Here is a 17,656-nt window from a genome sequence, read left to right as displayed (position 1 = left end):
TCACCTTTCTCATCTCCAACCTGGATGATAAAAAAATATTGCTAATGAGCATGAGCATGTACAGTGGACCCTTGGACATCATGGGTTTGAATGGTGTGGATCCACTTTTATGTGAATTTCTTTCTTTCTTTCTTTCTTTTTTTTGAGACAGGGTCTTTCTCTGATGCCCAGGCTGGAGAACAGTGGTGTGATCATGGCTCATTGCACCCTTGACTGCCTGGGTTCACGTGATCCTCCCATCTCAGCCTCCTGAATAGCTAAGACCACAGATGCATGCCACTATGCCTGGCTAATTTGTCTATTTTTTGTATAGATGAGATCTCACTATGTTGCCCAGGCTGGTCTCAAACTCCCGGGCTCAAGCAGTCCTCCCTCCTCAGCCTCCCAAAATGCTGAGATTACAGGCATGTGCCATTGTACCTGGCCAGGATTTTTTTCAATAAATATACTGGAAAATGCTTTGGAGATTTGCAACAATTAAGACAAACTTGCAGATGAATGTGTTACTTAGAAATATTGAGAAAATTAAGAAAAAATTAGCCAATGTCATGAATGCATAAAATATATGTAGATACTAGTCTAGTCTATTTTTACTATCATAAAATACATATAAATCTACTATGAAAAATTAAAATTTATGAGACTTAAACAAATATAGACCATACATGGGCCTATTTGCAGTTGAGAGAAATGTAAAGATGAAGTATTAAATCATAATTGTATAAAATTAACTGTAGTCCATACTGTACTACTCTAATAATTTCATAGCCACCTCCTATTGTTGTGGTGAACTCAAGTGTTGTGAGCATCTGTTTAAAATGCTCTGTGATACTAATCATCCTCACCATCTCTGCAGTAAATTGCATAGTGCAGTAAAAAGTGATCTCTTTCAGTTTCACATTTTAAAAAAATCATGTTTAGTGCAATACTGTAAACCTTGAATAACGTCATGGCACCCATACAAAGTGCCACCAGTGATGCTAGCAGTGCTCCCAAAAAGCAAAAAAAAGTCATGACATTTCAAGAAAAAGTTGAATTGCTTAATGTGTACTGAAGATTTCAGACCGATGATTCATCTTGTAAACAAATGATATAAACTGATGGTATCAATAAATACAGTATAGTATTATAAATGTATTTTATCTTCCTTATGATTTTCTTAATAACATTTTCTTTTCTCCAGCTTACTTTATCATAAGAATACAGTAAAAATACATAAAACATAGATGTTAATGGACTTTTTATGTCATTAAGGCTTCTGGTCAACAGTAGTCTATTAGTAGTTAAATTTTGGGGGAGTCAAAAAATTTTCAGCTGCATGGGGGTTGACACCCTAAATCCCTATGTTGTTCAAGGGTCAACTGTACTTTGTTCCACTCATTAAACTTTGACAACATCAAGATTAACAACATCAACTATAAAGTGTGTACTATTATTAGCTCCCTTTTCCAAATGAGAAAAGCAGTCAGAAACGATCTGGGGAATTTGTCTGAAGTCTTAATACTAATACATGGAGAAACTAGAGTCTGAATGCTAGCAACCTGGAGTCAGAGTCCACACTATTCATCATTTACTATTCAATTTGCTGAGATCAAATGAGTTTATACACATAATGTGCTTAGAATAATGTTTTGCAAAATGAAGGGCTCATTAGTTTATCTTGCAATTATTGTTACTGTGTGAAAACTTGGCTTGCTTCTGGGATGCTTAATAGTTTTTAAGTTGCATTTCTGAAGATTCATTTCTATGAGTTTAAAACTCTCTTGTCTTTAACAGGTGCACATTTACCATGATTTTGTAATTGGCTGGCTTTAATCTCTTGGTTGATCTCTTTACTGCTTGGGTTATGTTTGTTGTATATGCAGCATGAAACCTAGGGCTGCTACCAGCATAAATCTTTAAATTCCAGAAAATGAATGATTCCCATCACTGCTGAGAAAAATGCATCAGCAAGCAGAGGTGAAGACAACGATTCTGTTGAGGCTTTTCTTTTGTCCTTCCCTGACTGGTAATGCTGTCTATCCTTCTACAGCCTGGGAAGAAGAGGAGGAGGCTGCCAGGCAGTGTGGGGAAACCAAACTGTTTTTCTCTCAACCAGTATCACTCAATGATTACCAACTTTGTACCTATTGTGGTGCTGTACTTCCCAACTTTTATTGAGCTGAGTCTTCTGTATTCAGTTCATACTGTGAATTCTCAGGACATTAGAATTATCCATGTTCAAATAGAAATTTGCAAAGTTAAAACAAACATATTTCCAGATTAATCATAACTTTGAATACCTGGCAATGGTTCTCTGTCATCTGTTTGGATAATTGACACTTGTCTTTAAAAATCAGTATTTACATAGTAAGATAGGGCATTGATTTTGATTGTTTTGAACTACAGACTCACATTTTTGACCTCAGGTTTCTCAACTGGAAAATGGATAATCTCACCAATTTTACTTGGTTCTTAAGCCTTCCCTTTCCAGCTACAAATGGTATCAGAAATAATGACACTTCAGTGCAAAGGAAAATTACAGGATCAGGGCAATGTGAAATGTTCCTGTAGACTGAATTATTATGTTGCCAGACTAAATGCTTTGAAAAGCTCAAATGAGAAAAATAATTCATTTAAAAATGATGGCATTTCTGAGCACAAACATTCTAGGATCTCCTGTACAAGAATGCACTGAGGGGCCTTCACTTGGGGATATTTGAAGTGGAGCATGAGGTTACTCTGGATATCCTCAAAGGATCTGGGAGGAGCTGAAACAGACTTATGTTCAATGAGCATCTGTGATTTCCACCTAACTTATTTCTGAAGCATATGAAAATTCCACCCCATGCGATATTTGACACAGAAAGTACTGCCCCTTTATTATATAAAAGAATTAGCTTCTTTTAGAAAAAAAAAGTCTGGAATCTCCTTGTAGATGTCTTCCTGGTATTTGGAGAATGCCCCTATGATCACCCTATTTATATGCTGTAGGACTTTATTTATGATGGCTGTCCCATTCCAATTTTTATATTTCTATTTAGAAAATTCTAAATTTGCTGGAGTGCCCAACATATGTTACATGTTTGTCCTTGTGAGAAGGCCAGGATGACCACCAAAGAGCCAGTAAAAGTTTAGAAGGAGCTGTTCAGCCCATCTTCTGAACACTCTGGGAATCTCTTCAACTTCAGACCATGCCAGGTAACTTTTAGGACCCAGTTCAGACTTCCAGCCTGTTCTGATCCTGGGTTTGAACAGTTCTCTTACTATCCCTTCAGGTGAGGCAATCAGGTCACAGAGCTGGTGAATGGCAAAACCCTGTTAGAACTCAAAGTCTTAGCTCTCAAATGCTGTGTTTTCTCACTGGTAGAAGAACGTGAGGACTGCTAAAGCGTCAGCTTCACTGTATTCCAACGTGTGCCTGTCATCTACCACTGACAACTTTATTTTTATTTATATATTTACTTATTAGAGATGGTATCTTGCTCTGTTGCCCAGGCTGGAGTGCGAGTGCAGTGGCACGATCATAGCTCACTGCAGCCTGAAACTCCTGGGCTCAAGGAATTCTCCCGCCTCAGCCTCTGGAGTAGCTGGGACTGTATGCCTAACTTACCACTGATAATTTTAAATCAAAGTTTGAACATTGCTAAGGTTATTTCCTTAGCAACAGTTCCCATGAACCCTCTGATATAGGCTTGCTTCCAATTCAGTAAGTTTTCTGAAAAAATTATTTTTAACCTTAGAAGGTATATCTATATATGGTTGTTTATTTTTATATATGGTTATTTATATATAGTTATTTATTTTATATATATAAGGTTATTTATTTATATACATAAATACCCTTAAGCAGAAAACGAGATTTTTAAATAAAGTAATTTCTTGACAATCCATGAGGATGTATTGAAAATCTCATTGTTAAGGACTCCCAAAACTTCACTATTGATCCAAGTGATGAGAAAAGATCATGATTGATAGAGCTGGGTAAAGGTTGCTGTTGGGGTCATGAGAGACTATGAGAGAAACATCATAAGACTCTCCTTACCCCTACAGTGTGATTGTAATTACATATTAGATGTGCAGGAAACTTCTGCATATTGTCCCGTTATCAGAAATGAGAACTTCAATGAGAAGGTGGAAATCTGTTAATAATTGTGCAGTTCATGTGACATGATCATTTGGGGCAATGCTGGGTTGAAGTGGGCTCTATTTAAATCATGAGTGGATTTTGATTCTGGAAAAAAAAGGGGCTATTTAAAGTGTTGACTGGAAACTAATTATTCAAAGGCAATTAGACCCTTCTCCCACTTAAATGATTCTGCACTCAAGGAATGATACAAATTGAAATAGTCATTATCCATCCACCTGCCTGGCTTCTGATTAAACCTTGTAGCTGCATATGTCTCTGTCTTTATAGTACACTGGGCCTAGAAGAAAAACCTTCTCCCTAAAGATGAGAACTAGAAATTCAAAGTGGCAGAATCAAGATGCCACTTGCCTTTCCAGGAACACATTTTCTTGCTTAAAGTTCAACTCTGTCAATAAGAGTTTGACCCTTCTATTAGTAAAGACTCTCCTTCTGGAACCCTAATTGGCTTTGATGCATTATCTAGCTGCATCTGCAAGTAAAGTGGGTCCATTAATAGAAAATGAACACTTCCTGTTTTTTTTCAAATTGCTTTTTCTGTTGGAGGGCAGCTCAGCAATGATTTCTTAGTTCATTATTCTGGGCCGTAATGGGTTAGGTCAGCTTGTGTTGGCTCTAGTGAGTTTTGAAACTCTCATTATTATTTTAATATCTATTGATTTACATAGCTTTAACAGCTTTATCATATGAAAGCCTTCTTAACAATGATAAGCATGCCATTACTTGCAAAAGTAAGCAAAGCACAAGTATTTTGCTAACCAACACTAAAGTTTGTGTAGTTCATATTGATCAGGCAAAATATGCAATCAGATATTTTTAACATGGAGTATGTACAACACAACAGGACAAATGTTCCCTTTATGCCTACTTCTTCCTTTTTCAAGTCATTGGAGGCTGCTTGCATACCAAGAAACTACTATTTAGACTTATGATTCTAAAAGTCTTAAAAGTATCCTTCTCTGCTCACCAAAATGGAATGAATTATTATAAGAAAATTTAGGATATCAGACAAAGAACTTCAACATCTCCCAGGGAATAAACACACAACATAAGTTACCCACATTGAGTAGATTATAGATGTACAATTATCATTAAATCTATAATGTCTGTATTTCTCCTTTTTAGCATTTGGACATAAGAGTTTGTAATCAATATTCAAGACCCCACTGACTGAGGAAAGGGCATGAAACTTGGAAATATAAATTATGTCAGAGTTCTGTGTTGTAGAATATCAGGTTTTGTGCCCTAGGTCTCTTTATAGGAACGTTCCAGTGTTTTTTTCCAATCTCTTCTAATTTTAAGCCCCGAAACCCACCCCTTCCCAGTCTACTCCCTCCAGTCTTTCTTATGGCCCACGTTGACATGGTGGATCTTAGAGCCAAGTCTGGTGTCCTTGTGTAAACTCAATTTCATCATATAAAATTCGCTGTTTTTAGATCTGGGGATGTGAACTGTTAAACTGGAAATGGAACCTGGATATTTTTGAATTATCATTCAAGCTTTGCCATTTATAAAAACAAAGCTCATAATCATGTCCTGGCTAAACTGACTATTCTTTCCCCCATTTTCTGATTCTATCCCTTCACCACCACCACTTGACAAACTATTAATACTAACCATCCTTCAAGATTCAATTCAAAGTCAACTTACTCTGAGATTTTCCCGAACTTTGCCTCTTGAGATCTTTCCTTATCTAACCTTGTTTAGCATTTTATCTGTGGATCTCTTAGTGAATTATATTTTGAGTGATAGAAAATTCATCTGGAGGCTCGTTGCCTCCCATAGGCCATGAATTTCTTGGCAGTAGGGGTGGTGTCTTTCTCATGTGTACATGGCCCACAGTGCCTAGCACAATGCCTGGCTGACAGGAGCCTCTGAGAATATTTGCTGGATTAAATTTGACTCTCTTATGTTCACTCCAATTCTGTTGCTGAGTCCTATATTTTTCTCTTGGAAAATGAAGAACATTTCCAGCTATCAGTGCGCCTGAATCCAAGGTCGTATTTTGAGGATCTTGTTATGCCCTTCACACTTCCTGTTGGTCATTTCAGAAGTGACTCGCAGTAGCGACTTGCTGACTGCCATGTGCCCACCTTCTCCATGATCCTGTCGATCTGGCGATTCTGTGTATCGATCTCATTGCCCATATCCAGGGCCATGTGACGGAGGTTCCCGATGATGCCGCTCACCTGCTCCAGATTTTCATCCATTTCATTTTCTCGGGCATCGTTTGTTACCCTGGGATTCAAAGAGCAAGTTTTAGAAGACAGAGGGTGGAAAACATATTGAATACCAAGGACCCAAAGCATAGTGGAAATCTGTAGTCCTCTGGGCATCAACTTTATCTATCTTTAATCTCCATCCAGTACAAAAACACATTTTAGCTTTCATACATTTATAAAAAAATGTTTAAAATTGCTTTTTGAACCCTTGAATTTCTATTCTTAAAAAAGGTACATTAAATAGATTAATTTATCTACTTTCTCACTCCTTCCATTATGTTGTTTCCCCTTCTTGTGTTTATTTCAATTTTTATTGTTTAAGGATGAAAACATTTTGTTTGAAAGGACTTTAGGTCAGAGCACGAAGATGGAATTAGAAATGGCATTCTTCTTTCTAAGAATATTCTTAATATTTCTAAGACTCAAATTAAGTCTCAAAATTTCTAAGACTTAAATTAAGAATACAATAAAAAGCTTATTGTGCTAAGCCAGAGTCTCTGTGCTCATCTTTTCACACTTGGGATTGACACGAATGGGAAGAGTAATGATAATTACAGTCTGCCCCTTAACCCTGCTGGCTCCCAGGAACTCCAAGGAGAGCTACTTGTTCAAGATGATTTTTATTTACTCATATGTTAATAACATGGGTTTTTTAGTGGCATGGTGCATAGGTGATTTCAGAGTCAAAAACTGTGAAACTGTGACAAAAGAGTGGGAATGGGAGGAAGGAGCTGGCTCACAAAACACATTACATTTTTTCACAGTCCAATTTGAAAGTTAGGGAGGTACTTATTTCAGAATTTCCCTAGTATATATGGTATTGAGCTAAAAAATATTCAGAAGGGTTAAAATCCTTCCCCCATGGTAACTCCCAATGTAGACTGGCTCATTATGGTTTCAAAAGCAGCCCAGGGCAGAGAAAATTAAAAAATTAAAGGAGAACTTTCTAGCTTTTTTCTGTAGGGAAGAAGTTTATTTAAGCGATCATGAACAGCTAAGAGATACTTCTAGTTTGATGGTGCTTGGCCCTGAGTACATATCAGAATCACCTGAGGAGCTTTAATGGGCCACAGGTGCTTGTGTCTCACTTCAAGAGATTCTGGTTCAGTTGGTGTGGATTGGGCCCAAGCACTGGTAGTAAAGGAAAAAAAAGTCTCCCCTCATGATTCTAATGTACAGCCAGGCTTGAGAACCCTTGGGCTACTTTCCCTGGGAGCAAAGGGAGAGCTGAGTTCTGAATTGGCTAATGTGTGTAACTTGAGTTTTTTTTTTTTTTTTTTTTAAAGGAAATGCCCCTGAGTCATAATTTGAACTTTTAAAAATAGATATTTAAGTTGGCTTTTGATTCTAGGTTTCAAAATAAATCATTAATAAGAAGCTCATTATTCTCTATTTTCACTCCAAATCCATTCTTGGACCTTCTTTGCTCTGTGCTCTCAGGAGCTGACCTCATGACTATATCATCCAGCTTCTATTACCCTCTGGCTTTCAGTAGGCTTTGGCTAATGGCCAATGAAACTGCAGGGCAAGAGGAGTGAGGGGTTACGGCATTTATTTCCCTCTTTCACTCTCTGTTAGCTTTGGTAGTGGCTGTATTTTTCTACTGATAGTTCCTTGCCCACAGTAGTAACTATTGCTGGGTTCTGATAATCATTCCTTCTCCTGTCCCCCAGGACTATGGTGGTAACAACTTCCTGCTATTGCTAGCTCAGAAGTGCTTCACCATTCCTTGTTATTAGTCCTGCCCACCCGTCTGTAAGTAGTCTCTTTTATAAGCTCTATTCAATTAAACTCATGGAATGTGATGCCTGTCTACTGCCACATTGAGTCTGGATGTGGTCATGTGACTTGCTTTGTCTAATGAAACCGGCAAATACAAGGTAAGCAAGCAAAGGTTTGATAAGTGCACTGAGGCTTGCCCCCTTGGAATGCTGCTACCACCATGTAAGGAACCTGGGCTTTCTTGCTGAAGAGGCCACATGGAGAAGAACAGACGTGCCCCACCAACAGCCCCAGCCAACCACCAGACAAGTGAATGGGGCCATCTTGGATCACCCCACCCAGGCAAGGTCCAGGAAAGGCTGAGAAAAGAACACTCAGCCGGTATGTAGATTAATGAGCAATAAAATGGTTGTTTTTTAGAAAACCACTCAGTTTTGGAGTTGTTTGTACTTGACAATAGAGAACCACTACAGTGTATGCTGCATGAGGCTCACCTGCGGATGAAGCCGCCACTGATGGCCATCTGCTCCCGTTCGTCCACTACACGAGCAGGCTGGCTGGCCACCACTCCATCCTGATTATTGCCCCAGGCTTTTTTGTAAGCATCACTTGATTTAAGCCTATGCAAAAGAGAGGGTGAGTGACAAGGCACAGGGGTGGAGGAGCAAGCTCTCAACAATTGTCATTTCTTCAAGCGAAGAATCGAACCAAGCGAATGAGTTTTAAGTCGAGGCATTAGAGAATACCGATATATCATAATCCAGACCCAAACAGTTGGCCACCACCATGCCTCAGCTACTCAACATTTCACTTCCAATCGAATCCATTGCAATAGACTGCAATCTTTGCCCACAAGGTTGTTCTTGTTTTGGTTTGTTTTGTGGTTTAGTTTGGATTTTGGACAAGGATTAAGGTAGCTGGAGGACATTTAGTTCTATTTAAGTGATGTGATTATATTTGGAGACACAAAACACACAGAAAAACATACTGGCAGACAGACACAAAACAAGACTGCCAAGTAGAGTGTGCACATCACACCACAGCAACACACTGTCATCAAGAAAACATCCTCAACCAAGTTTTTACACACCATCATGCAAAGATCCCTGTGGAATATTTTTTTTTCCCAACACATGTGGAACTAACATTTCCAAATGGAAATGTCCATGAAGGACAAAAAGGACTGGTGATTGGCCAAGAGTGACGGTCTTTGCATTGCCTCTAGAGTGATTTGAATTAGATAATATATCGGTACTTCCAAACAGTCACCATACATCCAGAGTTGATGTACAAACCTTTGTCCACAGAGACAAAAAGTAAAAGAAGCATAGTGAAATGAATGCAGGAAAAGAGAAGAGAGAACAAGCCATCTAGCACCAAAAAGGGAAACCCCTCTATGTCTTCTTCATGCACCAGCTACAGGCATGAGTAGAAAGTGAAGCATTCTCATTTAAGCCAAACTACTCCAGAAGTTGACCATTCTCGAAAAAGGCACTAGCAGGACAGTAATAGCCTTCATGAGGATTTGAAACGCAGGTTCAGTAGCTTCTTTGTTGGGCTGAGGGGCAGGGCAGAGAGTGCTTACAAACTCCTACTTTAAACTATCCTGGGGTTGTAATGGAGGAGAGTGGTTTAATGCTGGTATGGTCTCCATGGGCTGTATTTCGCTGAGCTGCCTTGGAGAAAAACTTAAAATCCAGGCATACCTATTGTGCCCAATAGAAACATGTGCAGCATATTTTGGTGAGTGTTGTAATTAAAGGCAATCAAAGATGTTTTTAGGTTCTTTACATAGTAGAAACCATATGCTTTTTAGTCCAAAAACAAGAGACATTCTTTGGTCCCATTTTCACATTTTTTTTTGTAAGACACCAGAATTTAACATTTTATTTTCTTCTTTCGCCAGAGGACCACAGCCATCTATTAAAACTGGCTCTAATACTTGCAGACTGGGGACCAAGCAACCCTAGAGACAAACTGGAAAATTGTACCAATGGAATTTCAGCAACTCCCACAATCAAGTCTATAATGCCGCAGGCCTTAGTGCAGTCAAAATTTATTACACCAAAGGGCCATGGACCCATTCAATGAAGCAAGATCCCCAAACTAAATTTAATAGGACTTAGAGTCTGGCTTTTTTAATTTTTATTTTTCCAACTCCCCATCTCCTCCCTCCTCAGATTAAAAGAAGTTATATGGACTTTGTGATGTTTTCTGCTATGTCAAATGTCTGCTATACCATCTTTGGCAAAGTCAAAGGAGTGGGAAGTATGCGTTTCTGAAAGAAGGCAAACCACTGCACCCACAATGCTGCACATAGACTCACATCACTGCCGTACATCTACCATCATCCCTTGAAACATGCCGAAACAGGGCGAAGCCCTCAGAGAGTCCAGGGCACCACCAGCCACTGCGTTGTGACACATGGTTTTTAAAGCATTATTTACACACAATAGGGAACACCTCAGTCAAGCTTTGAAGCTTAGTTTAGGGTCTCTTGTGCATTAAGGAAATTAGTGACCACTCAAAAGTGGAATTCGTAGGAGCCATCATTTCATTAGAACATTAGAATCCATCCCAGGGGACCCTGCCTTCACCCTTTCTTCACACACAGTTGATGAAGGGGGGAAAATGTATCTGTTGGAATTTATCATGAAATGGATGGAAATCTCACCTGGGGGCAAGTTGCCACTGAAAGGAATATACAGTCAAATCTTGACTAACTGGAATGCTTGGTAATGAGGTTTTTTTTTTTTTTTTTTTTTTTTGATGAATTATATGACTTTCTTAATGAACAGTGGGGCCATGGAGGAAAGTTTTGTTTCATGGATGATGAGTGAATATCTTTGCTAGACTCCTGAGCCACTTTCCTGCCTGAAAGTCTTAAGGTAGAAGACCTGACTGAATCTTTCCTTGGTTATCATTTATACTGATTGCTTGATGGCCTTTTCTGTGAAGATCAACTCTTATTGTTTGGTCCTCATAGATGTGGAAGTTGCAGGAGGATGGAGACTAAGTGAGACAATGCAAACTACCCTGGAAGAAAAACCATTTTACATTTCTGATGTGATTTTTTTTCTTTATTTCTTTTTTGCTAAAAATGGAAGGGAGCAAGAGCATGCAGCTGAGGTTTCCAGTTAGCTAGATTCCAGTTAATCAGGCTTTACTGTAGATCATTCTTTAAAAAGCAAAATTTTTTAATTTTTTTGCAATATGAGCCCCTCCCCCTCCTAAACAGGAAGTGGGATATTTTAAATCAGCCTCAAAGTTTAAAGGATGTGAATGGTCATATAATCTGCTAAAAATGACGTCAATTTCTATTCTAAAAGCTAGGATCAGGAGAGCTTTTAGGAAAAAGTCTTCTTTTAAAAGGGGGGAAGTGGGAGGGGTGAGGGAGATTGGATAAGGAGTTTAATTTTCCAAATGCATGTTGGGCAATCCACTCATGCATTTCTTTTTCCACCACTAGTCCAATGAGACAATCTTCCAGAACCTTCAGTTTTAGGTTCCTTCTGTTGCAAACCTTTATAACCACATGTCACATTTCTGCTACATTCCAAAAAAGCGTTGCAGAACCTTGAGAACAGTTGAATGTTTTGTGATGTTGTGCATGCAAAATCTACACATTTCAACATTTCAGCCAGTGTACGGGTAGATCTTCCAAGGAGAAAAATTTGGGAGGGATGGGTCCAATCTGAGTAAGGCTTGAGCACTTCTTGCTGAAGAGCTCATTGCCTCTGTGTTGGGTGCAGCAGCAGCATCTATTGACAAAATTTGGCAACTGGTGGGCAGTAGAAAGGGAGAATCTCTGTCATATTCTCTAATTTATAGAATGCTTCCCTAGGCCAAATTATCTATCTCTTTTATTTTGGAAAAAATCAAACCTTCACATATGTGTTTCTCATCTTCCAAACTTACCCGCAGCCTTTTCTAAATCTGTAATTTTGACTCTTGGGGTTGGGGAAAAGGAAGTTCCCTGGGTGCCTCTTTCTTGAGGCTAGCCTCTGTCTCAAGGTACACTTTCTGGAAAATGTTGAAACGTTCATCAATAAAAGTTGCTGACAGTGAAGCTTTCACTGTAGTATGCCTGATTTTTAATGCATCAACAGTAACTCCTGCTAATATCATCTATGCTATGAGATGAATGCATTGGAGACGGTATTGATCTGTTCTGCATGCCACATGCTCATCCTGCCTATGAGCTTGGCAGGAATGAGCTTGTCAAGGCTTGGAGATGGGCCTTGGGAAATCAAAGCTTCAGGCAGGCAGGCAGCACCTACTTGTTACAGGGACACACACAAAGCCCGCAGAATTTTCCTAGGTCCGTCAAATTCTTTTCTGCTTCTTTCATGTCCTTATTGATTTGGTCCATCCCTTCCTCAATGCGTTCCAGTTGTTCTGATTAAACACAAGTATTTTATCCCCACAGAATGAAGCAGATGGAAAAGGACAAAGAAAAAAAGACAAAACTTCAGACATTCACTTTGACATTAAAAAAGAAAAAAAAAAAAAAAAAAGAAAGAAAACTGGACGCCACAGATTAGAGCTGGTACCCAGTACCTACTTGTTACAAGGACATATGAAAAGGCCACAGCATTTCCCTAAATCTTTTAAATTTTTCTCAGCCTCCTTCATGTCTTGGTTGATATGGTTCATGCCTTCTTCGACACGATCGAGTTGTTCTGGTTAGGACAAAGGGATGACAGTGTGGAATGAATTTTTTGGGGGTCTCCAACAGAATATGAGAAATGACTATGTGAAACAGAATTTGAAAGAGAGATATTACAATGCATTGTCCAAGAGGATGCATTGTTGAAGACTGCTACCGCTGCCCTACACAGGTATGGGTGGAAGGAAACAAACCAAACGATGCTCAAAATAGTTTGTAATTCAAACATGATGGGATGGGGTGGAAGGCCTGTTTGATTCTGAGTGTCCAGGAAAACAGCACAGCATATTCGCTTACTCGGGCACCAGTGAAATCCAGGAGAAAAAAAACAGGGTGTTAGTTTATGTTTTAGGCATTCCAATTTAATGCTACTAAAGAAAGTATCTGCTTCAACTTTAAAATATCTCCATCTTTTGGTTTTTAAGCATCCTCAACCAGAAAAGGGTAGAAAATAGAATCCATTTTCTTCTTTGTAGACAACAGCAGCAGCAGCAATCATAAGCAATGGGTATGGATCTCTTTTCTTCCCCTAGCAGTGGCAGTCTAGCCAGAGGTAGCCATGGTCTGCACTTGATTGTGCATATGTAATTCATAAAAGCTGTTAAAAAAAAAAGAGTAACATCCACACAGCAACATTGTAAGTCCTGGAACATTGCAATTCCTCTCTCATCCTATGACTTAATTGCTATGAATGTTTTGGAAGGCATTTCACTTCTCTTGCCCCCTGATTTCCAAGTCTATAATGGGGGTCATGCTCCAAGCCCAGGCAGAGAGCAGGGAGAATGAATGTCTCCTTGGAAGTAGGATGATGAATTGGAACATAGGACAATATGGTGTCACTGCTGCCACATAGGTGACCTTAGTGTATCTAAGACATAGATCAATAGTCATAAAAATGAATCATACTTCTAGGTTGCCAAGGTTACATACACCAACTTGATTAATTTTTTTGAATTGTGTCACCAAATTGAGATAACTACAAGTTCAATGAAAGGATTTTTAAAACAGCTTTTAAAAGACCATTAAAGGAAGGCAGCAATGGATGTCTTGGCTGTCTAATTACAAAACCTAATTACATTTCCATTCCTCTTTTCATCTGTATTTTTATGCATTCATGCCTATGCCTCCTGGAATAAAGGCATGCCTAGAATACAACTGATAAGTACATTTCTAGCCTAAGGGCATACATTATCACTTAAACACAATTTCACATTAAGTTATACAGTGGAAATTGTGCTTCCAAAAAAACTAAGATACATTCACTAGTGACCCAAACTGCCAGACTGTGAATTTGGAAAATAAAAGCCTATTGTATTTTCTTTCATGAGGCTAAAGAACAGAATTCAGTTCATGAGGAATCTGCTATTTCTCCTATGCTTTTGAAATGACAGGTGAAAACAAAATTTCATTGTTTATCCAGCATTGAGTACCTGGAGGAGATAATAAGGTAGTGCAGAAGAACTTTTGCTGAATAAATACAGGCAAAGTGATGATATAAAAAAAAAATCCGCAAATATAGCCAGGCGTGGTGGCTCATGCCTGTGATCCCAGCACTTCGGGAGGCCGAGGTGGGCAGATCACCAGAGGTCAGGAGTTTGAGACCAGCCTGGCTAACATGGTAAAACCGTGTTTCTACTAAATATACAAAAAAATTTCTGGGCGTGGTGGCATGTGCCTGTAATCCCAGCTACTTGGGAGGCTGAGGCAAGAGAATCGCTTGAACCTGGGAGGTGGAGGTTGCAGTGAGCTGAGATTGCGCCATTGCACTCCAGCTTGGGCAACAAGAGCGAAACTCCTTCCCAAAAATAAAAATTACAATTAAAAAAATTTTTAAGAAAGGCTATATATATATATATATATATATATATATATGGCAATCCCCTACATTCGAGAAGATTTTTTTCTTTTCTAAGGATTTCACTCCAGTTTCCTTATAAGAATGCAATAAATTAGTCTGTAGATGAAGGTAAATATTCAAGTAGAGGGACTGGTGTGGGGAAAGGAACTCATCATCAGATGAAGAACCATTATATGTACAGAAAATAGGGATGCCAAATCCCAATCGAGTAACTGCTAATGGCCTCTGGGAGTGCAGGCTTGAGATGGATTGGAGGAGGCATCTGGGCTCAGGAGAGATGCTGCCCCCAGCTAATGACAGCTGAAATAAGCATAGATTATGGCATGGGGACACATATGCAATTATCCGTCCTTCTTGAGGAGTTTCTCCTAAGTTACAAAGTAAATTGATAATTTTTTTTTTTTGGCCAAAATATTAACTCTCTGACAAGATATTAGGGACCCATCCACTGTGCTTCCAGAGATTATGAGGTAACATATGTATGTGAATTGGTGCACAGGTATTGGACCTATGAATTAGATAATTGATATTAAAAAGGGAAAAACAAACAGGCATGTCTAAATCCATATTTCAGAAAGCTGGGCTCTGCCATCAGTTACCAGCTTAATTTGGCAAAGTTTTGACTAAAAGAGAAAACTCTGAAGCTGAATTTGATTCAGAAAACTATTCAGAAAATAGTTGATTCAGAATGCTATTTTATAACTACCAATATCAGTTGAATATATATTTATATAAGAATTCTAAGTCAAACCTTTAATTTAAAAAATATTGTGGAATCATTTTGTTGCAGAAATTCTAGCAATAATATTAATTTTTTAGAGTGTACTGAGTTATGTTTGTGGAGATGTTTGGCATATTGGGACTTCATGGCACTTCAATGATTTCTGTGAAGATACTTCTCAGGAAATGCTTAAAAGCATCTCATTCTGGGATGGACAGCAGCATCTCTGAGGCTGATGCAACACACCATCCAGCGTTGACTGCTTTTGATCTCCCTAAGCTTGTTTTCTGGCTGGTTTCTGTTTATTCTTGGGGGCTGGGAGGAGAATAACATTTTGAGTAGGGAGGGGGTCTTCAGGTAGATGACACTATATGTTGGGGCCAGAGCTTGGGCTTTCTTTTGCCATGATATTGGATCACTGGATATTTGTGATAGATCCACCAATGACAAGATCCTCAAGGATCTATATTAATGTTTTCCATTAATATTTTTCCAATGACTGATGAAAACAAAATTTCTACTAATCTCTCCTAAGTAAGCCAACATGGGGCCCTTAGTATTCTCAACCTAGTAAAAATCAGTAGAAGAATAGTAAGCGTTAATACTATTAATCTAGTATGCAGCCTTCATGAGTATATCCAGTTACAAGATGCTGCCTCTATGAATTCCATTCTTAGCATTTATGAACATATAGAAATTCATTTAAATTTAAATAGCCCTATGTGGCTATCATGACTAAGTACAGACTTAATCATTCATAACAGATATTGGTGAGTGGACTTTAGCTAGAGAGATGGTTTTTCAAATGCCACCTTATAGTGCCATGAGCCTTTTAAGATAGCTGACTCTCTGGACAGGGATTTACTTTGTCTTTCTTCTGTCAGACAGTAGTCAAATATTTCACTGTTTAGTTTAGAGTTGATCCCAGGAGATTTTCCCAAAAGTCACATCTTCAGCATCAAAACAGACATACAACTCAGCAAAGACCAGCAAAAGGAACAAGAGATATGCAGGTAAAAGCCCACATTAGTGCCAAGGTCATTTGGGGACTTCCCTTGGTGACAAACTTTCTAGAGAATTGAAAGTCCCAGGGCTCAGTACGTTTCCAGGGCTGGTTGTCATGCTCAGTGCTCCTTGGTGTCTCCCGATACCTGGGTATAAAGCAAGAATCCCATAGGAAATTTCCTAGTGCAATCATTTAACTGGACAACCTGGAATGGCCTGGCCTGACCCAACAGTGGTTGAGATGGTTCTTTAGAAGGATGGCTGTTTCTTGAGGCTCCCGTGCTGCTGTGAGGTAGAAATAGTCAACACTTTTGGTGCTCAGGCATAAACAAAATTAGTAGAGCATAACTGAAGAGAAATTTCAAAGCAGTTACTGATCTAAACAAGTAAAGGCAAAATTAAAATGCACTTATAATGGCAATGAAGATAGCTGTTGACATGCTCATCTGTCAATTAGAAAGGTCCTTCTGGGTCTCTACTGCTTAATTAAAAAAAAAAAAAGGTCCTAAGCTCCTATTATATTATAAATGAAATGTGTACCTTTAAGACTGGCCAGAAACCACCCACTTTCGGGGGTTTTACAGTTGCATGTTTCTCATCAGTATCTATCTACTCACCACACATCTGGTAAAACCCAGTCTATCCTTGTTTAACTGAGGAATTCAGCATTTACTGTGGTATGGCCATAATTGGAAATGTCTTAGCCGAGAACATTAAGTGTGTCATGGGGAAATCTGTCAAACAGACACTCTATTCTGCTTTGTTTCTCAGAGAATAATACATAGGTGATTCTGGAGATCATTTGTGCTAAAGAATATATATTTTTGCATTTTTATGAAGATTTCAGCAAATTATATCTCTAGATTTTCTTCATCAAAGTGCAGTGCAATTTATCACTCATGTAAGCCTGTTATTCATGTTTTCTCTTTTTGATTCCAGGTTTGTATATATTATTTTCCATGTCTTTATGTCAGTGCTTTATTGTTCGGGGGGGAAAGTCTCTATTCTAAATCTTCCCTAAGTCTACCCTCCATTGTAATGTCTCTTTTTCCACCCACATGAAGTTACAAATTATTAACTTAAAAAATAAATAAGACGAAACTGCTAATTATTTGAGTGTATATGTTTCAGTTTTGCACCGGAAATCAGGTACCACTCTTCTATTGGGCACCTGTTGTTTAGCTATCTTTTTTAAAAGCAATGACTTGCTGCATCCTCAGTTTCAAAGCCTGGGACATTGTTACACAGATCCAGCCAACAAGTCACGTTATAATAACAAACCCATTTGGGGAGTTCTGAAGACTTCCATTGCCACTGCAATATCTTCAACATG

General features: G+C 38.7%; 1 protein-coding gene across 5 annotated transcripts in view; it reads right to left on the bottom strand.

The window, feature by feature from the left end:
- The window catches only part of SNAP25 (synaptosome associated protein 25), an 88,984-nt gene that overhangs the window by 1,746 nt on the left and 69,582 nt on the right, over positions 1 to 17,656 (bottom strand). For 4 of the 5 annotated variants that reach the window (XM_054466452.1, XM_054466456.2, XM_054466455.1 and 1 more), the window contains 3 exons: positions 12,351 to 12,468; positions 8,565 to 8,690; positions 6,220 to 6,364 (listed from right to left, as the gene is read on the bottom strand). In XM_054466452.1, coding sequence (XP_054322427.1) covers positions 6,220 to 6,364; positions 8,565 to 8,690; positions 12,351 to 12,468 — 389 coding nt within the window. Of the gene's footprint in view, positions 1 to 6,219; positions 6,365 to 8,564; positions 8,691 to 12,350; positions 12,469 to 12,634; positions 12,753 to 17,656 lie in introns of all 5 variants that reach the window. The other variant, XM_054466454.1, reaches the window with a different exon arrangement.

Source organism: Pongo pygmaeus, chromosome 21 (assembly GCF_028885625.2).
Source record: "Pongo pygmaeus isolate AG05252 chromosome 21, NHGRI_mPonPyg2-v2.0_pri, whole genome shotgun sequence".
NCBI lineage: Eukaryota > Metazoa > Chordata > Mammalia > Primates > Hominidae > Pongo > Pongo pygmaeus.
Note: the sequence above shows the minus strand (reverse complement) of the source record. Positions and strands in the feature narration are given on the sequence as shown.